This window comes from Microtus oregoni, unplaced genomic scaffold (genome assembly GCF_018167655.1).
Source record: "Microtus oregoni isolate MIOR12 unplaced genomic scaffold, Mior012 000127F_ref0000509, whole genome shotgun sequence".
Classification (NCBI taxonomy): Eukaryota; Metazoa; Chordata; class Mammalia; order Rodentia; family Cricetidae; genus Microtus; species Microtus oregoni.
In genome coordinates this window covers 1,983,874-2,007,938 of record NW_024544770.1, presented here as the reverse complement: position 1 = coordinate 2,007,938, position 24,065 = coordinate 1,983,874, and the positions used below count along the sequence as shown (strand labels likewise).

General features: G+C 38.6%; 1 protein-coding gene across 2 annotated transcripts in view; it reads right to left on the bottom strand.

Annotated features, from left to right (window-relative positions):
- Positions 1-24,065, bottom strand: part of Morc4 (MORC family CW-type zinc finger 4) — a 63,281-nt gene that overhangs the window by 24,268 nt on the left and 14,948 nt on the right. For both annotated transcript variants that reach the window (XM_041646268.1, XM_041646269.1), the window contains exons 6-9: positions 14,941-15,073; positions 14,512-14,640; positions 11,201-11,320; positions 9,695-9,795 (exon numbers count right to left, since the gene is read on the bottom strand). In XM_041646268.1, coding sequence (XP_041502202.1) covers positions 9,695-9,795; positions 11,201-11,320; positions 14,512-14,640; positions 14,941-15,073 — 483 coding nt within the window. The remainder of the gene's footprint in view (positions 1-9,694; positions 9,796-11,200; positions 11,321-14,511; positions 14,641-14,940; positions 15,074-24,065) is intronic.

Genomic DNA, 24,065 nt, shown 5'->3' with positions numbered 1-24,065 from the left:
GCAACTTAGAATAGTCAGAATAATTTTGAATACCTACAACTTAAAAAACTAATTAAGGGTCAACTGCCTTTGATACATCCTATAATAAAACCATAATGAAAACTATACTCGAAAAAATACCATAATGTTACCATCATAATTATTTGATAGTCTGGCTGTGAAGTTAAAATGGTTGTAAGATCCAAAAAAGTAGAATGGTCTAGATTTTTTTCAAGTCTTATAGAATCATGGAATGAGTATGCTGTTGTTATTAGAGACTATGACAGAATGAGGACAGGGACAAATACTGATGAATTAATAAATTTTCAGATGATTATAGGGACATAACTCAGGATCAAATAGAAAAATTAGGGGCTCATACACAAAAACTTATCTATTAAAAATCAATCAAACATTAGCTTGATCTGTCATTATAGTTCATCAGCAGATACTAACCACAGCAGCACAGTAGTAACATGGAAAATGTTTCTTCAACTTTTTTCTACAACACTGCTGTTAGAAGCTGAATCTGAGTTTGCTTTCTTATCTAATGAATAATTTCTATTAAGTTCTATTTCCCAAGATTATAACTTAATGCAAATGTACACATACTTGGAACACTATACACTTGAGAAATTTCAAGCCTCTTTCCACCCTTGGGATCATTACTTGGCATGTTTGCGGATCTCTTCTTCCATACACCTCTTCCTTACTGCCACCTTACCCATTTCAGTTAGATTTTCACTACATACACAAGACTAAAATCACCATAGGCATGTTCCTAGATTAATTCATCCCTCTCCTACTACCAATGCCTTCCCTCAAGTCATATTACATGTTCTCTTTCCTCTTCAAGGTATATTTGATGGAGAAAATGTGATGGGATCCTGGGAAGGTAAGTAGGAGGCATGTGGAATCGGTCTCCTTGCCTAGATACCAACTGCACTGGCACAATCTGCCTGATCACAGAGAACTAAGACTAATAGGGCAAATGTTTCCTTGGCATTTTACTGCACAGCTGTTATAAGTACCTGAAACAAATCCAGTTAATATTTAACAATCAGTATTTTGGAACACTTAGGTGGTAATTGTGGTTAATTTTGGTCCATTTCTGTTTTTGGTATTCTCCACTTCTAGTGCCATGACAGAGAATCCTTCAGGCATTTCCCAAGTCACTTATAAGAACCATGATAGGGAAAAGGGTTCCTATCCTTCAAGGATAGTGTTCCGTGCTCTCAGTGCTACTATTTTAGATCACACAATGGGCAAGTGGCCTTTTCTGTTATATTCTCCATGATTACAAGTTTCTCCTCTAACTGAAATGATGTCCAGGATGTTCAAAGCGATAAAACTTTATTTTCACCTCTTCATATATTTTTGGGGGGGAGCCAGATGTTAAAAATGAAGATATTAAAAAAGCATACACACATATGTATATACATAGCATATGCATTCATACATATACACAACCACACATATATGCATATATAGAAAATTAGAACATCACTTTGAATTTCCAGGGAAAATACAGGTTCAGAAAACAAGTGAGACAATTTTAAGTTTACATTCTACCAAGTCTCTGGTACAGAGATAACTTACCACACCTCTGGCATCAAATAAACAAAAACAACACAGCAAATCCTAGGAAAGGGGGAAAACCTAATTTCCAGAATTATTGTTATAAAAATCACAGTGCATACAAAGAAACTAGAAAATATGGTATGATCAAAGAAAAATGAAATCCAAATAAACAGTCACTGAAAAAGTTCTGGGTTAAAAATGCAAAAAAAAAAAAAACCCAAGGAAGGTGTGAATAAAGTCAAGTTCAAAGAGGTTTTGAAAAAAAAGGCAAATTACATTTAACGGAGAAAGCAGCTTTTCCTTCCCAGTTCAAACTGCAACAAATAAACCTAAAATATTTCACACACACACAAAAAAAAAAAAAGAAAAAAAAAGGCAATAGCAAAAAGGAGACAGAAAACTTTTTAAAAAGAACTGAAATAAAATGTAGAACAGACCATTCACTTGGTAGATTCAAAAGTGGTGTAGTGATGAGATTAGCAGGCCTGCTTTTCGTCCCGCCCGCCTCCCACACGGCTAGCTTTATACCCGAAATAACAACACACAAATTGTATTCATTTAAACAATTCCTGGCCCATTAGTTCTATCCTCTTATTGGCTAACTCTCACATCTTGATTAACCCATTTCTAATAATCTGTGTACCACCACAAAGTGGTGGCTTACTGAGAAGAGTCTAACCACTGTCCGTCTTGGGTAGGAGAATCATGGCGTCTGACTCACTTTCCTTCTTCCCAGCATTCTGTTCTGTCTACTCAACCCACCTATGTTTTGACCTATCATGCCAAGCAGTTTCTTTATTAATTAACCAATGAAAGCATCACATAGAAAGAAGGCCCACCTACATCAAAGTGGGACAGAAAGACGAATCTGGGAACCTTAAGAAATTACTAAAATTGATGACCAATAAGAAAGAAAGCTGGAGATGGAAACAAAGCCTGAAGGACATGTGAGGCACCACCAGTGGTCCATCGTAGGCACTGTAGAAGTCGAAAGCCAAAAGAAAGAGACAGAGGCATCTTATATGTAGCCTCTATGATAACTTGTGGAAAATAGCTAGATTGTGTATATAAAAGGAAACAAGAAAAGAATTTAAACAATCCACTATAAAACATCACCTAAACATAAAACACAGCAATGTGGGAAATGAGAGAGGCTATGAAACACACTGCCAAATGACAGAAGTCTTCCCTTACCAATGATCACTTTAAATCCAAATGGCGTCAACCCAAATTCACAAATATGATGCAATATGATATGACAAAAAGAATACAGGTCCCTCGATCTGGTTCAGTGGGTAAAACATGCTATCAATCTTCAGGTCCCAAGCCTACATATGCTCACACGTGTGTGCACATACACATAAATATTTTTAAAAATTCAGTAGGAAAGAATATGGCAGATTGTGGTGCCTAGAAACAGAGTACTACTAGAAAAAACAACTAAAGATGAAGAAGTTGCTTTGGAATTGAAATTTAGCAGCCTGGGACATTTTGGGGGATCAGGAGTTCAAGGTTGTCTTTGGCTATATAGTGATCTTGAGGCTACACAAGACCCTGTCTAAAAACAGAATAAAAGGAAAATAAAGAAATCTGGCAAAGGTTTGAGAAACACGCCAGAGCCTAAATCGCATCAAGCAGACTGGCAATCGATATCTGGATGGATGTTAACTAAACTGATGAGGGCTCAGGAGAAAGTGGAGAAGCATGGGAGAGAAGAAGCTAGAGATTGCCTTAAAGATTGTCTAAATCACTGTAAACAGAGTTAGAAAGACAGATGGTAAAGCCGCTCTAATCAAGGCTCAGGGAAAATGACCCCACACGTTACTGGAAAATCGGAAATATGATCCTAGCTACATAGTGACAGAAAGCTTAGCAGAAACATGTCCTGTACATCCACAGAACACAGAGCTTGTACCTGCTGAACTTGTACATCTGGCTGAGGAGATCTCCAGAAAAACTGCTCAAGTTGTGTCCTCTGGCTGGTAATGGAAAAGGCAGGAAAGCAAAGATACATGAAAAGAACTAATAATGGGAAAGGAATCAGAATTTGACAATCTGGAATGTTCTCAGGCAGTCAAAATAACAAAAGATATTAAAATGTACAGATTCATTGTTAGGGCTGTGAGCTCTGTGAATGAAGAGTAGGGTTGGACAATCATTAGCTACTATCACAGTCAGATCAAAAGGTCACAATATCCAGTCACATACGAGGCTCTCTGGGAATATGAAGCATGTGACTCACAGACCTTCACAACCATCTCAGCTGAGGCCAAGAAGAGAAATCAGATTGTCTAGGGAAGATCAGTCAAGAGCCTCTTGTTAAATGGAATGAATATTCATCATATCCGTGGAAGACCTACAAGATTTTTGAGATGTCAGGAGCACAAACACTTTCAGCTCCAATTGACATGAATAAACGGGGGAGAATATATAATGAAAGAATCCTAGTGAATTTCTAAAACTATATACCTATAAGTAACGTTATACAGATGGAGCAGGCTGTAATTAAGATCACATATGTATACATGCATACAAACGTGTATGTATCAATGACTGCTGACACAGAAGTCATGAATTTGAAAGAGCAAAGAGGAGTATATGGGTCTGGAGAGAGGAAAAGGAAAATGCTACAATTATCATGACAAAAATAAAATTAATAACTAAAAAGACTCTAATGAAGATAAAATTGACAAAACTACTCTGCTGTAAAAATATACTAGTCTTCATGAACAGATAATTTTGAGAGTTGAACCATAGCCCTGAAGGCATAGTTTTAGTGATGGGGGCAGTGTTATAAGTCCCACAAAATTATGTCTTGTGTTTGCTATTTAATGGAATTTGCCTAGCTGGATTTATGAATTTGCTTGGTGCCTATAACTCTTTTTTTTCTTTTCTATTTAAACCCCACTTGACACAGAACTTTTATATAACTGGTGTCCTGTGCATCTCCTGCTATTATATTTTAGCATTAAAGTGTGTGTGTGTGAGAGAGAGGGGGGAGGGGGAGGGGGGAGGGACAGAGGGACAGAGGGACAGAGGGAGAGGGAGAGACTCAGAGGAGGCGATGTGATTACAGAAAAAGAAAGGAAGACAAGGTGCCAACACCTTGATTTTAGCCCAGTGAGATCTGAGTCAAGACTTCTAACATACTTTTGAGCTGATGACATTTAGTTAAGACTTAAGACTCTGAAAATTTTGATGATGTTGGGATGGAATAGGGCAATCACCTTTTGAATGCAAGAAATATATCTTGAAGCATCAGAGGACAGACTGATAAATAAAATAATAGTCTTTCAAAGATGGCTAGGTCCCATTCCTAAAGTCTGTGAATAACTTAGGTTATACACAGTAAAATCTGTGACTATCTTATGTTATACACAGTAAGAGAGTTACTGCTACTCACTGACTCTCCTTAAAGTAGGAAAAGCTTCTAAATGATACAGTGAAACTACGGGCCTTCAAGTGTGGAAGAGTGAGGCAGAGGAGTCAGAATCTGAGGAGGCAATGTGATTATGGAAGCAGGGTTACCGGAATGATGCAACGCAAGGAGGATGCAACTCATCACTGCTGACTTTGAAGTTGGAGAAGAGGGCCTTGGGCCAAGGAATGCTGGCAGTCTCTAAAGTTGGAAAAGAAAAGGAATCGGATTCTCCCCTAGAGTCTCCAGAAAGGAAGACAGCCTGCCAACACCTCGATTTTAGCCCAGTGAGATCTAAGTCAAGCCTTCTAACCTACAGAACTCTAACACAGTAAATTAGTGTTATATTAAGCTACTAAATTTATGGTAAATTTTTACAATAGAAGATGCTTTCCGCTGCTTGCAGACAGAAGTTGAGCATACTGTTCTTCCCTAAAATGTAAATTATTGTCTGATTCCTCTGAATCCATTAGATATAACTTGGCACATAGTTCAGATATAGGGTTCTAAGAAAAGTGTGTGCTAACTATAGCCTGAACTCACTGCCTTTTTTTGGTTGTGAGCCTAGCCTTTAATGGCTGAGCCATCTCTCCAGCCCTCACTGCCTTTTTTTTGTGAACAAAACTGTGCTGGAACAATACTCACTCCTTTACTTTCTGTCAATGTATACTTTCATACTATGACAGAATTAAAAAGTTTGGAAAGAGACTGTGTGTGGCCTACAGAAGCCCAAATATTTCTCTCTGGCCTTCTCAGAAAATACTTGATAGTCTCTGCTTTAGGACATGGCCCTACATTATCCACTTTGTTTGATTTTCTTCACTCTAGTATATCACCTCATCTCCACTTCCCCTTTAGAGTTCTTGTCATGCCACAACTCTATACTAGAATTCCCTTCCTTTTCTGCATCCTGTATCCTTTTAATTGTTTATTATTTATTTATACATGTGGGTGTTTCCTCTGCACGCATGTATGTACACCACATCTGTCCCTTGTGCCCATGGAGGCCAGAAGTAGCTGCTGGATCCCCAGGAGCTATAGTTACAGGCAGTTGTGAGCCATCATGTGGGTGCTGGGAATCAAATCTGGGTCACCTGGAAGAGCAGCCAGAGCTCTTAGCCACAGAACCATCTCTCTACAGCTCTAGTCTTGTACCTTTTAGGGAATATCTCTTTTGTCTGTTTGCATTTTTTTGAGACAGGGTTTCTCCGTGCAACCTTGACTGTCCTGAAATTCGCTCCATAGACCAGGATGGTCATGAACTCATAGATCCACTTAAGGCTACCTTAAATCACATCATCTACCTAAAACTTTCCTTATCTGTCTCATCAGAGCATTTTCCCTGCACAGCACCAAAGAGGTCTATGAGCCATTTTACTGCTATTTAGTTGTTTTTAATGTGTGGTGATGATCTATTATTACAAACAGAATGCAAAGCCCTTAAGCAACTCTGTTTTGAAATTCTTTGGAAGATTCTACAAAACTTAGTCACTGTGTTATGTGTTAATGGCTTGCTCAGTTAATATGCTTTGATTGCATTTTTTAAGGTGAAATTGACTCTAAAAATGTTTTAAGCTTCAACCATGATATTTATAGCTAAAATCTAATATCCAGATGGTTCATAGTGATGTATTACGATTATTTCTTTGTAGATATTTTAGTAGTATAATAACTTATATTTCCTTTATCATTTCTACTTTTGTAACAGTCACAGGAATTTGTGACAGCAATATTGTCTAATCCTCTCAAATTCAGATTTTTGACAGGGACAAAGGAAATGGAGGTTCTTGCTATGTAGATGAGGCTGCCCAAGAACTCATTCTGTAGCCCAGGTTGGCCTTGAATTCACAATCCCATTGCCATAGACCCTGAGTGTTGGGATTAGCAGTCTATGCCCCCATATTTGTTTTCAAATTCCCATGATTTTATCTAAAATCTTTCTTATTTTGTATGAAGTTTAGATAAACATCAATAGGGCTGGGGATATAACTCAGTAATAGATTTGTGCTTATATATGTGTGATGTGGGACAGCCTTCTGTATGCTGTAAATGTGTTGCCTTTATTGGCTGAAGAATAAAGCTGCTTTGGCTTATGGCAAGGCAGAATACAGCTAGGCACAAAATCCCAGCAGAGATAGAAGGAGAAAGAAGGTGGAATAGAGGGCAATGCCAGCAGCTGGCCAAGAAGAAAGCTAAAGGTAAAAAGCTACAAGCCTTGTGGTAAATATAGAACGGTAAAAATGGGTTAATTTAAGTTGTAAGAGCTAGTTAATATTAAGCCTGAGCCAACAGTCCAACCAGTTTGTAATTAATATTAAACCTCAGAGTGATTATTTGGGATCTAGCGTGCGGGAGAGAAACTTCCAGTTACGTATGTGGGTTTAGTTCCCAGCATAAAGGCATAGGGCATGATGATTCAGTCTTTTCATCATAACACTTGTGAGCTGTAGGGCCGAAGCACAAGAATTCAAAGCTACCTTCAGCTACATAGTGAGTTTGAAGCAAGCATGAACTATATGAGACATATAAACTATATGAGGTCTTGTCTTTAAAAAAAATGGGCTAGATAGAGGAGTCAGTGTTAAGTGTAGTTGCTGCTCTTGGAGAAGGACCCAGGTTCTGTTATCAGCTTCCATACAGCAGCTCACAACTGTCTGCAAGGTCAGTTCCAGGGGACTTGTTCTCTTCTGCCATGCACCATCACTGGGCACACATATGATACACTTATACACACACAGGAAATATACACATAAAAGAAAAATAAATATTTTAAAAAGAGATAGCAATGATGCCTGAACTGGCAAATTTATTACGCACAAAGCTCTATGTATGCGAGTGCTGCCATTCTGTTTTTACGAAAATAAATGTGCAGTAACGATTAAATTACGAAAGCAGAAATCCTACATGCTTATAGAATGCCTTTATGTGAACTCTCTACAATCACCTCAGATTCATCATACAAAAACTAGGCATCCAAAGCCAAATGTCTAATGTATTCAAAAGAAAAAATATAGATTTTTATGGTTGGTACATTGGCAACAATAATATGGAAAGCTGCTAAAACATTTTAATGTCTAACATTTGAACTTCACAAATATTATTTAGGTAATTATCATAAATTCATCACTTTCACTCAAAAGAAAGAATATCTGGTTCCATTAAACCAATGTTATTTCTAAACTTTCACATTTAGGAGATAAGTCTTGGTTAAAGGTCTTCATTATGGGTCAGACTCACATTTAAATGATTAATTTATTTGGCTCCAGAGCACACCGTTGCCATAACCACTGATAAGCCTGAGCGACTAAAACCCAATTGTGCTGAAATTAATTTGGAATTGCCATTCAAATTGCTATCTCTTTGTCAAATCCTGCATCTCAAACTCTTGCAGTCTCAATTAAATGAAGGAACATTTAATTAATTTTGTTGTAGCTTGGATCACAGAAAATATTTCTGAGAAATGATTTTTTCCTCCCACTCTTAGAAAAAAATACTGCTGGGATTTTAAATTGAATGATACTCAATGTTCTCCCATCTTCTCTTTCTTCACATCCCAAGAACATCCCTGGCTTTTCTGTGCCATTACCCATACTCTACTTTGCTCACAACAGTGGTTCTCAGCCTGGGGTCTCAACCCCTTTGACAAACTATCTCCAAAACTATTCACATTATGTTTCATAACAGTAGCAAAATTACAGTTATGAAGTGGTGGTGAAATAATGCTATGGTTGGGGTCACCACAACATGAGGGACTGTATTAAAGGGTCGCAAAATCAGGAAGGTTGAGAAACACTGCTCTAGAGTACCCTTCTCATTAGTTCACCGAGAAAACACCAGTTTTTCCTTTAAGTTTAAGCTCAAATCTAATTTGTTTTGTGAAGCTTTCCTTGATTTTCTTTAGGCATATTTAAAAGTTTTCCTCAGCCAGGAAGTGGTGGCGCACGCAGGTGGATCTCTGTGAGTTTGAGGCTCGCCTGGTCTACAGAGTGAGTTCCAGGACAACCAGGGGCACACAGAGGAATAATATCTTGAAAAACAATAAACAAACAAATAAAGATTCTCTTCAGCTTGCATATACACATTAGTTATTTATGTGTATTTAAGTTTCACATTTTCATATACCACATGTGTTCATAACAATCAAGGATTCTAATTTTTCATCCTATGTCCTTTACCTAACACATAAGAGGTATCAGATCTAGGGTCTCCTGCGTACTAAGCTAGCATTCTACTATTGAGCTGTATCTTAAACCCCAAACCTATTTTCAGCCCGATTTTAACAATTCCTTTCTTTAATTCCCAAAATATCCCTATTGGTTTAATGTCAATGTCAAGTTCCTTTCTGATCCTGAGCTATGTTGTCTTCCCTAGATGCTTCCATGAGAGCACTTCCTTGTTCTAACATGTCTGAAAGTGTTCACTGGCGTCTAGAAAACTGATGGGCAAATTTCAATTTCTCTCCCCAAAATGTGCTGTAATGAAAGACAAGGTCCTTCACTTTACCAGAAATAGTTTGTCAAAATACTTCTATATTTGGTAATTTCTAAAGGTAAAATGAGAAAGAGCAAACTCATCTCTAATCTTGGAAAATATACTTGAAGAAGCCATTGTGAGTTAGCGTCTCCATCTGGCTTTTAGCGGCGCTTTAGAAAGTGCAGAGAGCAGAACAGTACCTGAGTGATTTATCAGAAAGATCTGAGGTTGAGCGTGACTCACCAGTACTCCTTGGTATACTCAAAGTCTTGTTTGTTGTAGGCAGGTTTTAGGAAATTGCACTCAATGACTCCAATTACTCCCACACCTTCTCCACAAGTTGGCTTAGAAGAAAATGTTAATTTCAACACATTACTATTGACAGCCCAGAGGCATTTCCTTTTGATTCCAAAAAATAATGGAAAAGGTTACACAGTATTCATGGGTAAGGAAAGGCCATGAAGATGCTGAGGAACACTTAGAATAGATTGGATCCTGACCAGTGCAACAGCATAGATTTTCTTTTCTTTTCTTTTTTTATCCGTTGAAAATAGACTTTTTTTCATGTAATATATCCCAGTTATGGTTTCCCCTCCCTCTACTCTTCCCAGTCCTTCAGTTCTCCTCTACCTCCCCGCCCATCTGGATCCACCCCCTTTCTGTCTCTCAGATTGTTCAAACAATGATTCACAGATCCCTAGAATTCCTCAGCTATAGTAACTATCTATACTTCATCCACGCAACTTCACTTGTCGTGTGTCTCATATTCTAAGACTGCCAAGAAGTTCACTGGAATAAAGAACTTACACTACTAAAAAACCAAGACCATATACTAATGCTCTGCAGAACTGAAATGAAGCCTTCTCCAGAAACTAGAGGTGTGGTGTAATCAGCACACCGAATCTTATAACATAGGGCGTTTCCACACATAGACAAGGCACCAAGGAACTCCCAGAGTCAGAGGTGAAGTGCAAGAGATTTGGGCGTTTTAAAGTGTGCTTTACTCTTTCCTGACACATAACCAGAAGTTGTTTAAAGATGATGTAACAGGAAAAACCAAGGCCTCACAGTCAGCTCTCCTGGGGCTTAGACAACTGTCCTACCATGTCACACAAAGCAGTGTGACATCCACTGTGTATCAGCCACCTGATCTTCAGACCAGGAATGAAACAGTTGCTTGCAAAAATCACTACTCTAAATGATCATTAAAGCATCAAAGATAATGGTAGCATTTGTGGTACTTGGCTTAGGAAATATTTCGTATCATTTATCACAATCAATCCCTTTTAACCTTCTAAACTTAAAGGAAGATAAATAAAACTTTTCCCACTTTTCTAGCATAGAAATTGAACTTCAAAGGAATTACTTGATTTACCCAGGGATATGTTTTATAGATAGGGCACAAATCTTGATTTCCAACCACTAAATGTTATGAACCTTCCAATATACCTTTACTGTCACCACAAGATAATAATTAGAGCTATTTGACACGTTAATAAGCTGATACACATGGTGGGACAGAATTCTACTCTTTAAGAATAGATACCTAGTTGGCCTGTCAGCACCTGAGAAATAACAGGGTTTTTTTTTTCCCACACAGGACTCCTTGTCTATTGATGCAGAGTTTCAGCATCAGAATCTAATAAATGACATGACATGGGGATGAAAACCATTAATGAATCTGACATCCCTGCGATTCTCTTCCCATTCTTTGCAGGCCTCTATGACAAAGCAACAGTAGCCACTCACCTTTAACTGGCAGCCCACCTTCTCAAAGGCCTTAATAAGGCGGTTGTTATGATACATCATTACTCCAAACTGGTTATGGTATTTGCAAGAGAATCCAAAAGTGATTTTCACCTGCTTATTCTGAGAAGAAAATCATTAAGGAGACAAACACTAGAGGTTTCAGGAGAAAAGAAAAGTATTATAAAAACAAAATTTCCACCAAATGTCATTACATGTGAACCAATGTAAACCTTCAAGAAGGTATTTAAAAACACAAGCAATCGCTTGTTCTACATTTTTGTTTTTTTGAGACAGGAACAGCCTGGCTATTCTGGAACTTGCTCTTGTAGACCAGGCTGGCATCGAACTCACAGAGATCCACCTGCCTCTGCCTCCCAAGTGCTGGAATTAAAGGCGTGCACCACCACTGCTTGCTCTACTTTTTCAACTACTTTTGTGAGCTAGCTACACCGTCTCTTTCTTGCACAATGGACTGAATCTCTGAAAGCATGAGCTAAAATAAACCTTTCTTTCCTTAGTTTCTCTTACTATCTGTCACAGAAATAAAAAAAAATACCTTACACAGTCTCTGTAAATGACAAGCTATGTACATCAATACCATATGATAAATGGATTAGATAGGATGGGAAATGTGATACAACTGGTAAACCTAGTACTCTAATATTTGACTCAGAACATATCAAGTTTCTGGGTTCTAGGAACTCAAGACAAACTTCAAATAGGATCTTATTCCAAAACAAAACAAAAGAAATAAATTAAGTTTTCTACTTTCCCAAATCAATCAAAACTCTCACACCACAAAACTGACATTTTAATGATAATGATTGTCAAATTATTATTATTTTTTTTGCTGTACACATTTAAAATCGTGAGGAATGGGCCGAGGGTACCCTGTGGGGAAATGTACGGAATTTGTATGCAGAGCACAGAGAAGAGCGGTACGGCTTTTCTGATGACCGAAGAAGAAATAAATCAGGGAAATAGTTCCAGTCCTTGGGATTTCATTTCCGTCACGCCAACAGTGATGCTGTTTAGCTAGAACTGTAGTGTGAGAAGATAACTGAATTCACAGGAGAGGGGCTGAGAGAAATCCAGAAAAGAAGCACTGAAGTCGGCCTGATAAAAACCCCCAACAGGAAGAATCCACGCTCGGGAAAGGGACATATTGTAAAATAGAAGCAGGAAAACATGCAGTTGGAAGGACTCTGCTAAATGCACAGCACTACAGTCTTAACCTACACAAGGTGAAGTTATAAATGACGAGCTCACTTGCTAGCCCTGACTCTAAGTTGAGTTTATGTAGGGCTTTAAGAGAAAACTTCCTAGTAGAGAAGGTATGTGTTTCCAAAAAGGAAAAAATGCACTGTGAGTACTAACTACACAGTTTATGTAGGGCTTTAAGAGAAAACTTCCTAGTAGAGAAGGTATGTGTTTCCAAAAAGGAAAAAATCCACTGTGAGTACTAACTACACAGTTTATGTAGGGTTTTAAGAGAAAACTTCCTAGTAGAGAAGGTATGTGTTTCCAAAAAGGAAAAAAACCCACTGTGAGTACTAACTACACAGTTTATGTAGGGCTTTAAGAGAAAACTTCCTAGTAGAGAAGGTATGTGTTTCCAAAAAGGAAAAAATCCACTGTGAGTACTAACTACACAGTTTATGTAGGGCTTTAAGAGAAAACTTCCTAGTAGAGAAGGTATGTGTTTCCAAAAAGGAAAAAAATCCACTGTGAGTACTAACTACACAGTTTATGTAGGGCTTTAAGAGAAAACTTCCTAGTAGAGAAGGTATGTGTTTCCAAAAAGGAAAAAATCCACTGTGAGTACTAACTACACAGTTTATGTAGGGCTTTAAGAGAAAACTTCCTAGTAGAGAAGGTATGTGTTTCCAAAAAGGAAAAAAAAATCCACTGTGAGTACTAGCTACACAGTTTATGTAGGGCTTTAAGAGAAAACTTCCTAGTAGAGAAGGTATGTGTTTCCAAAAAGGAAAAAAAAATCCACTGTGAGTACTAACTACACAGTTTATGTAGGGCTTTAAGAGAAAACTTCCTATTAGAGAAGGTATGTGTTTCCAAAAAGGAAAAAAAATCCACTGTGAGTACTATCTACACAGTTTATGTAGGGCTTTAAGAGAAAACTTCCTAGTAGAGAAGGTATGTGTTTCCAAAAAGGAATAAAAATCCACTGTGAGTACTAACTACACAGTTTATGTAGGGCTTTAAGAGAAAACTTCCTAGTAGAGAAGGTATGTGTTTCCAAAAAGGAAAAAAAATCCACTGTGAGTACTATCTACACAGTTTATGTAGGGCTTTAAGAGAAAACTTCCTAGTAGAGAAGGTATGTGTTTCCAAAAAGGAAAAAAATCCACTGTGAGTACTAACTACACAGTTTATTTTAAATGAACAATTTCTAATTGTGGCAGTAAGAAAAAAGACCAAGGAAAATAATGTCTTGATTTGAAAAATGCAGAGAACATGTCTATAGGGCCAAGAGTTGTATTTTTAGTTACTAGAAAATAAAAAAGCAAGTTTTCATAAATACTTGAGTTCTCTGTCTTCTGAAGACTATCCCCCCACCAACACCAATGACAATGGTTAATTAGCATAACTCATCGCCAGAATGTCCCTAGTATGTGACATCCACTTGCAGTGCAATGAGGTGTAGAAAATGAGCAAGCGCTCTTCTGGATGGCTGTCATTATGAAAAGTTCCCAGGAAATCCATGCCGAGCTTGAGGGTGATTCATCTCCTCCTAGAAATACCTTTAATTTCCACTCACTAATTCGCATCCAAGTCTAAATCTGGACCAAGTACAACATAAACTGTAAGCTGAACAACGCCAACTAAAACTTTTTAATCAAATGTGATGGGAGTGACTATGGATGGGCTTCTCAAATCTGACTGCCTTTCTACAGGGAGGATTTAAAAACAAATATAGATAATAAAAAAGATTTGGAGGATCACTTCAAGTTTGAGGCTAGCCTGTGCTGCACAATGAGTTCCAGGCCAGTATGGAATACTGTGAGAGGCCCTGTCTTAAGATATATAAATAAGTAAATCAATATTAGATTTTAAAATATAACTGAGCCACAGTCTTCAAACTCATTGTGACTTTTATTTCATAATCTGTCAGTTTCTGATAAAGCTGGTGCACCAACACTTAAAAAATTATTCCTTCAATGGTAATGTTTCAGCCCACAATTTTGGCTGTTTTAGCACACAACTTTGAATCGGAATAAGGCAGGGTTTTGGCTGCATACCAATAGAGAGATTTACCCCAGAATGAAGACATCAACTGCAAGGAAGGATACGGTGAAGGGAGACGTATACACATCATGCTCCACATCGGCAAGGCTCTTAGCGATCATCTGGGTAGTCACCTTCTTTTGCCGCAGAAAAATCTTCATCCGCGGCTTCATATATAGAACACTACAAAATGCCTATAGATTTGTGAAAGGCAAATTGTTATGTATATCACCAACTCTACAGATATCTCCCCAAATCATCACCAGCCAACTTCGCTTGCAAATACTTGGCTGAGTTACTGTGCATTTTCACAGTGCATTAGCTACCATTCCGAGATGGAAGTAGCTATATTCATGAACTGCTTTAGCGTAGACAGTGAAAAGATATCCCAGCAGAGCATCATCTCTACACACCTGCGCTTCAATTCTGTTATACGATATTTTCACGTTATAGGAAATCGTACTTCTCACGGCTGAAGGACTATTCTCACTCACCCGTAGGGAATACTCTGTTTCTGGCGGCTTGGAGGGAACACCACCAATCTCCTTTTCTTCAGCATCGAAGTCTGATACTAGGATATCATATTGATCTGTATCAAAGTCCAGCTCAGACTTTCCATCTTTGTTTCTAAGTAAAATAGACAAGTACCAATTTAAAGAACTGGCTCCAGCGGGCTCACGGGGGTGGGGGATGCATTAAGAACTCAACACAAGTGAAATATAAGTCAATACTCAGGTATATGATGCTTTTTCTGACTGCCACTCCAAAGGAACTATGAACTATGCAATTTGAGGACCACACCGTAATTAAGTTGTTCCTGTTCTGAATCAATCTACCCTGTTTCACAGTGCTGCTGATGCCAGGTTCATAAGGAAAGACAAAAAGGAGTGTTAAATATCTGGGATCTGATGAGTAGAACGGATGTCAGCTACCCTCAAAGCAAGATCTTAAATACCAGCTTTCTGACTGCTGCCAAAGAAGTCACTAAATAGCACTTGTTCCAACTTAATGATCATATCCACCCAAGTCAATTTCTGCTGGCTTCAGCAGCAGAATAGGAACTAATAAGATGCCAGCATTTCCCCCAGATCTAGTCCTGTATCTCCCCATCCCTAAGACAGGGTCTCACTATGTATCTCAGACTGACCTAGAACTTACTTTTATAGACCAGGCTGGCCTCAAACTCTGAGAAATCCATCAACCTCTTCTGAAGTGCTATGATTAAAAGCATGCACCATCATGATGCCTGGCCTAGTACTAGGACTTACATGGCTAAAAGGCAACACACACACACACACACACACACACACACACACACACACAGAGAGAGAGAGAGAGAGAGAGAGAGAGAGAGAGAGAGAGAGAGAGAGAGACCTACTACTACTCTACTACTGCTACTACAGAACACCACCTATTTTCTAGCCTCTAAAATATGGAATGATAGTACACATATAAGAACACTGGTATCCCTTTCATATGGACATTTCTTACTCTCAATCTTTTTTGGGGTACTTAGCTTTCTAAGTACTTGAAAGGCTACTTCCCTCCAAGACAATGGCAAGCTCTCCATTCAATAGCAGGGGGAAAACCATAAAGAATCACCTTTGTTCCTGAAAATAAAAAAAACTTTCTAAATTTGTTTTTTAAAAGACAGATTACAGAGACAATCGCTGTTATAAAACAATAGTTTTCGAAATTCATTCTGTGGAACAGTAGTTCCTGGAGATATTCTTAATTAAGAAAAAAAGAAATAAAAGTTATGTGAACAAATAAAATTGAAACACAACTCTTAGCTTATAGAGGCACCTCAGGCTCTAATGTTAACCCCCTTCATATTCAAATTCAAGCTCAGAGTTGCTAGGCTGAAAACTTAGCTCCACTCTCAAAGCTGACCAGGGACCACTGTGGCATCCAGCCTGTATAAAGCCCACACCACATTAAAATTGGATCCTGGATTTTTCAGTGTATCTGTGATTCTTACTATCCTAGAATACTCTAGTACAGACACTACACTCTGAGAAAAGCCCCTATCTTCCCTGCCCCTTGCCTTTGCCATCCAAGAAAAAAGGTCTGGAAAAACATTTTTTTTTAAAAAAAATGGATATAGATCTCACCCAGCTTGCATCCAGAACCCTCCCCACTTCTGCCTCCCTGCCATCTTTGGGCGCATAACATCACCCAGCTCAGCCTGTCTGGGCGCTGGGATAGAATCCGAAGGGCACCCTGGCAGGCGAGGATTCCTTTGTTTCAATAGCCTGCCTGCAGCAAGCAAGGTAGGCGCTTTGTTTATGAGCTACCCAACCAGCATGGAGATCTGATCTGGGCACCAAGAGAACCATCTCTGGGGTGAGTGAGTTTCTGACTCACGGCAGCTGCCAGGGACAAGGAACTACTTCCTGCAGGGCCTATACTCCTGCATACTGCCTCTCTCTTCCAATCTCACCCAGCTTGCATCTAGAACCCTCCCCACTTCTGCCTCCCTGCTGTCTTTGGGCATATAACATCACCCAGATCAGCCTGTCTGGGCGCTGGGATCGAATCTGGAGGGCAGCGGGGCAGGCAGGAATTCCTTTGTTTCAATAGCCTGCCTGCAGCAAGCAAGGTAGGCACTTTATTTATGAGCTACCAAACCAGCACAGAGATCTGATCTCGGCATCAGGAGAGTCATCACTGGGGCACCTAAAGAGCCATCACGGGAGAGTGCCAACACTGGGAAGGTACATCAGTGGGCAAGGAGACCTTATCCTGTAAAAGAAGATCCTTAGGGGAGCATTCGGAGGAAGAGATGGGCAGGCACCAATGCAAGAATTCACCCAACAATCTGAAAAACAATATGAAACCACCAGAACCCAGCGAACTCACAACAGGAGGACATGAACACCTTAATTAAGAAGAAGTAGAAAAAATGGACTTTATGAAAGTGATTGACATCCTTAAACAGCATGTAAAATATGCCCATATAGAAATAGACGAGAAGTATAACAGAAAGTTTGAAGAATTGAATAAAGCAGTGAATGATACCCTAGGAAACCAAGGAAAAACAATCAAACAGATAATGAAAACAGTTCAAGACTTGAAAACTGAATTGGAGACAAGGAAGAAAACACAAACAGAGGGCCGGCTGGACATGGAAAATCTAGGTAAACGCATAGAGACTACAGAAACAAGCATAACCAGCAGAATACAAGAGATAGAAGAAAGAATCTCAGATTCTGAAGATAACATAGAGAAAATAAATGCACTGATCAAAGATAACAGCAAGTCTAACAAACTCTCATCACAAAACATTCAGGAAATATGGGACACAATAAAAAGACCAAACCTAAGAATAATAGGAGTAGAAGAAGAAGTGCAGCTCAACAGTCCAGAAAATATATTTAATAAAATTATAGAGGAAAACTTTCCCAACCTAAAGAAAGATATACCTATGAAGGTTCAAGAAGCATACAGAACACCGAATGGGCTGGATCAAAAAAAAAAAAAACATCCCCTCGCCATATAATAATCAAAACACAAAGCATACAGAATAAAGAAAGAATATTAAGAGCTGCAAAGGAAAAGGGCCAAGTTACTTATAAAGGTAAACCTATCAGACTTACACCTGACTTCTCTATGGAAACCAAGAAAGCCAGAAGGTCCTGGATAGATGTTCTGCAGAAACTAAGAGACCATGGATGCAAGCCCAGACTACTATACCCAGCCAAGCTATCGTTCACTCTCAATGGAGAAAACAAAATTTTCCAGGATAAAAACCAATTTAAATAATACGTAGCCACAAATCCAGCCTTACAGAAAGTAATAGAAGGAAAATCACTAACCAAGGAGCCCAACAATGACCACAATAACTCAGACATCTAGAGACCCTTCACCAGCGCAACTCAAAGAAGGGAAACACACAAACTACTACTAAAAAAGTGACCAGAGTTAACAACCACTGGTCATTAATATCACTTAATGTCAATGGGCTCAACTCACCTATAAAAAGGCACAGGCTAAGGGATTGGATACGAAAACAGGATCCAACATTCTGCTGTCTACAGGAAACACACCTCAACCACAAAGACAGGCACCTACTCAGAGTAAAGGGCTGGGAAAAGGCTTATCAAGCAAATAGACCTAAGAAACAAGCAGGTGTGGCCATACTAATTTCTAACAAAGTTGACTTCAAACTTAAATCAATCAGAAGAGATGGAGAGGGACATTTTATACTCATAACAGGAACAATTTATCAGGATGAAGTCTCAATCCTGAATATCTACACCCCTAATATAAAAGCGCCCACGTATTAAAAGAAACATTACTAAAACTCAAGGCAGCCATCAAACCACACACACTAATAGTAGGAGACTTCAACACTCCTCTCTCACCAATGGACAGGTCAATCAAACAGAAACCTAACAGAGAAATAAGAGAATTAATGGAGGAAATGAATCAAATGGACTTAACAAACATCTATAGAACATTCCACCCAAATAGGAAAGAATATACCTTCTTCTCTGCAGCTCAGGGAACCTTCTCGAAAATTGACCACATACTTGCTAACAAAGCAAACCTCCACAGTTACAAAAAAATATTAGTAACCACCTGTGTCTTATTAGATCACCGTGGATTAAAGTTAGAATTCAACAACAATGCTACCCCCAGAAAGCCTATAAATTCATGGAAACTGAACAGTCAACTACTGAACCACACCTGGATCAAAGAACAAATAAAGAAAGAAATTAAAGTCTTCCTTGAATTCAATGAAAATAAAGAAACAATATACTCAAACCTATGGGACACTATGAAAGCAGTCCTAAGAGGAAAGCTCATAGCACTAAGTGCCCACTTAAAGAAAACGGAGAAAGCACACATTGGAGACTTAACAGCCCACCTGAAAGCTCTAGAAAAAAAAGAAGCAGACTCACCTAGGAGGAGTAGAAGACTGGAAATAATCAAACTGAGGGCTGAAATCAATAAAATAGAAACACAGAAAACAATCCAAAGAATCAATGAAACAAAAAGCTGGTTCCTGGAGAAAATCAACAAGATTGATAAACCCCTATCCAAACTAATCAAACGGCAGAGAGAGAATTTGGAAATTAATAAGATCAGAAATGAAAAGGGGACATAACCACAGACACAGAGGAAATTCAGAGAATCATTATATCTTACTACAAAAGCATGTATGCCACAAAACTGGAAAATGTAAAAGAAATGGACACTTTTTTAGATAAATACCATTTACCAAAGTTAAACCAGGAACAGGTGAACAATCTAAATAGACCTGTTAGTCGCAAAGAATTAGAAACTCTTATCAAAAACCTCCCTACCAAAAAAAGGCTAAGACCAGATGGTTTCAATGCAGAATTCTACCAGAACTTCCAAGAAGACCTAATATCTATACTGCTTAATGTATTTCACAATATAGAAACACAAGAGTCATTGCCAAATTCCTTTTATGAAGCTACAGTTACTCTGATACCAAAAACACACAAAGACTCAACCAAGAAAGAGAATTACAGGCCAATCTCACTCATGAACATCGACGTAAAAATCCTCAACAAAATACTGGCAAACCGAATCCAAGAACACATTAGAAAAATTATCCATTATGATCAAGTAGGCTTCATCCCAGAGATGCAGGGCTGGTTCAACATACGAAAATCTATCAATGTAATCCATCATATAAATAAACTGAAAGAAAAAAACCATATGATCATTTCATTAGATGCTGAAAAAGCATTTGACAAAATTCAACATCCCTTTATGATAAAAGTCTTGGAGAGATTAGGGATACAAGGGTCATACCTAAATATAATAAAAGCTATTTACAGCAAGCCGACAGCTAAAATCAAATTAAACGGAGAGAAACTCAAAGCCATCCCACTAAAATCAGGGCTGTCCACTCTCTCCATACCTCTTCAATATAGTGCTTGAAGTTTTAGCAATAGCAATAAGACAACATAATGGGATCAAGGGGATTCGAATTGGAAAGGAAGAAGTTAAACTTTCGTTGTTTGCAGATGATATGATAGTGTACATAAGCGACCCCAAAAACTCCACCAAAGAACTCCTACATCTGATAAACACCTTTAGTCATGTGGCAGGATACAAGATCAACTCCAAAAAATCAGTCACCCTCCTATACACAAAGGATATGGAAGCAGAGAGGGAAATCAGAGAAGCATCACCTTTCACGATAGCCACAAATAGCATAAAATATCTTGGGGTAACTCTAACCAAGAAAGTGAAAGATCTATTTGACAAGAACTTTAAGGCATTGAAGAAAGAAATTGAAGAGGTTACCAGAAAATGGAAGGATCTCCCTTGCTCTTGGATTGGGAGGATCAACATAGTAAAAATGACAATTCTACCAAAGGCAATTTATAGATTCAATGCAATCCCCATCAAGGTCCCATCAAAATTCTTCACAGATCTTGAGAGGACAATAATCAACTTTATATGGAAAAACAAAAAACCCAGGATAGCCAAAACAATCTTATACAATAAAGGAACTTCTGGAGGCATTACCATCCCTGACTTCAAACTCTACTACAGAGCTACAGTAATGAAAACAATGTGGTATTGTCATAAAAACAGAGAAGTCGACCAATGGAATCGTATAGAAGATCCGGATTTTAACCCACAAACCTATGAACACTTCAGTTTTGATAAAGGAGCTAAAAGCATACAATGGAATAAGGAAAGTATCTTCAACAAATGGTGCTGGCAGAACTGGTTGTCAACCTGTAGAAGAATGAAAATAGACCCATATCTATCACCATGTACAAAACTCAAGTCCAAATGGATCAGAGACCTCAATATCAATCTGAACACACTGAACCTGATAGAAGAGAAAGTGGAAAGTACACTACAACAGATGGGCACAGGAGATTGCTTCCTATGTATAACCCCAGCAGCACAGACATTAAGGGAAACTGAGAAGCTTCTGTAAAGCAAAGGACACTGTCACTAAGACAAAAAGGCAACCTACTGACTGGGAGAAGATCTTCACCAACCCTGCAACAGACAAAGGTCTGATCTCCAAAATATATAGAGAACTCAAGAAACTAGACTTTAAAATGCTAATTAACCCAATTAAAAAATGGGGCACGGAACTGAACAGAGAATTCTCAACAGAAGAAGTTCAAATGGCCAAAAGACACTTAAGATCATGCTCAACCTCCTTAGCAATCAGGAAAATGCAAATCAAAACAACTTTGAGATATCTATCATCTTACACCTGTCAGAATGGCTAAAATCAAAAACACCAATGATAGCCTTTGCTGGAGAGGTTGTGGAGGAAGGGGTACCCTCATCCATTGCTGGTGGGAATGCAATCTTGTGCAACCACTTTGGAAATCAGTGTTTTGGTTTCTCAGGAAATTCGGGATCAACCTACCCCTGGACCCAGCAATACCACTCTTGGGAATATACCCATGAGATGCCCTATCATATGACAAAAGCATTTGTTCAACTATGTTCATAGCACCATTATTTGTTATAGCCAGAACCTGGAAACAACCTAGATGTCCTTCAATAGAAGAATGGATGAAGAAAGTATGGAATATATACACATTAGAGTACTACTCAGCGGTAAAAAACAACGACTTCTTGAATTTTGCATGCAAATTGATGGAAATAGAAAACACTATCCTGAGTGAGGTAAGCCAGACCCAAAAAGAGGAACATGGGATGTGCTCACTCATAATTGGTTTCTAGCCACAAATAATGGTCATTGAGTCTATAATCTGTGATCCTAAAGAAGCTAAATAAGAAGGTGAACCCAAAGAAAAACATATAGTTGTTATGCTGGGTATGGGAAGTAGACAAGATTACAGGGCAAAAATATTGGGAACTTGGGAGTGGGGTGGGATAGGGGTAAGGGGAGATGGGGAGAGAAAAGTAAGAAGGGGAGAATGGGGGAAACTTGGGGAAACGGGATGATTGGGAGAAAGGAAGGTTAGATAGAGAAGCAAGGAATCACATAACTGAATTAAGGGAGCCATCGTAGGGTTGGCAAGAGACTTGAACCTAGAGGGGCTCCCAGGTGCCCAGGGCGATGTCCCCAGTTAGCTCTTTGGGCAGCTGAGGATAGGGAACCTGAAATGACCCTATCCTATAGCTATACTGATGAATATCTTGCATATCACCATAGAACCTTCATCTGGCGATGTATGGAGATAGAGATAGAGACCCACACTGGAGCACTGGACTGAGCTCCCAAGGTCCCAATGAAGAGCAGAAGGAGGCAGAACATGAGCAAGGAAGTCAGGACCGCGAGGGGGTCACCCACCCACTGAGACAGTGGGGCTGATCTATTGGGAGCTCACCAAGGCCAGCTGGACTGTGACTGAAAAAGCATGGGATAAAACCGGACTCTTTGAACATGGAGGACAATGAGGGCTGATGAGAAGCCAAAGACAATGGCACTGGGTTTTGATCCTACTTCATGCTCTGGCTTTGTGGGAGCCTAGCCAGTATGGATGTTCACCTTCCTAGACCTGGATGGAGGGGGTAGGACCTTGGACTTTCCACAGGGCAGGGAACCCTGACTGCTCTTCAAACTGGAGAGGGAGGAGGAGAAGAGTGGGAGAGGGGGAGAGGGGAGGGAGGAGGGGGAGGGAAATGGGAGGCTGGGAGGAGGCGGGAATTTCTTTTTTTTCTTTCAAAAAAAATGGGTATACTAATACTATAATACTATCTTAAATATTAGCACATGAATGTGTCTAAAGTCTTTCAAGAAAGCAATACCGTAGGCTTTAAGGCAGCTTTTCTCAACATTATTTAACCATGCAAATAATTTTAATTATAACTGAGGAACAATGCACAAAGGGAAAGTGTGTTTAATATGTGTATATCATTGAAAATACCACATCAGAACAGTCCCTGGTTATTATACACATCATATCATTAAGCTTTTCTCAATAGGACATATGAGCTCTCCTTACCTTTTATTTTTAATTATAATTACACTGTTGGTATAAACCAGTATTCTTTTAACACACACACACACACACACACACACACACACACACACACACACAGCTAAGAAGTTAGAAAAGTGCTTGACATATAGGGAAAAAAATGAACATATTTGTGAATTGTTCTATTAAACACATAATCATTCAATGCTACATTAAAAGCTATTAGGGTTGTGTGTTTACACTTTAGTGCACTCTTAAATGTATCCTATTTGCCATGCCAAAATTAAAAGATGCATCGTAGAATTTCTCTTAATTGTTGTATTATCTTTAAAGTTATGATCTTAATACAGCTTCATTACAGTAAAAATGACCTGCTTCATAGATTGTCTATTCCAGATGTATAAATACAGAATTTCTTCTTTTCATGCTATCACTTAAAAACTAAGTATTTCAGTATAATCATTCTTATTAATTCATTTTAATTGGTGAATGCATAAAATAACCATCATCTGCCAATCTTAAAGCAATGTCAATAAACATGGAATGGAAGTGTAAAGGATTCTGTGGATGTCACAGTAATGCTGTGTTGTCTTATCATGATCATTATTGGCTACAACCTCAGGATATGCATATTTTCATATACGCACCATTTGATCACCGAGAACCACTATTTCAACAGAATCAAGGAAGTTACAGAGAGCTAACTTTCT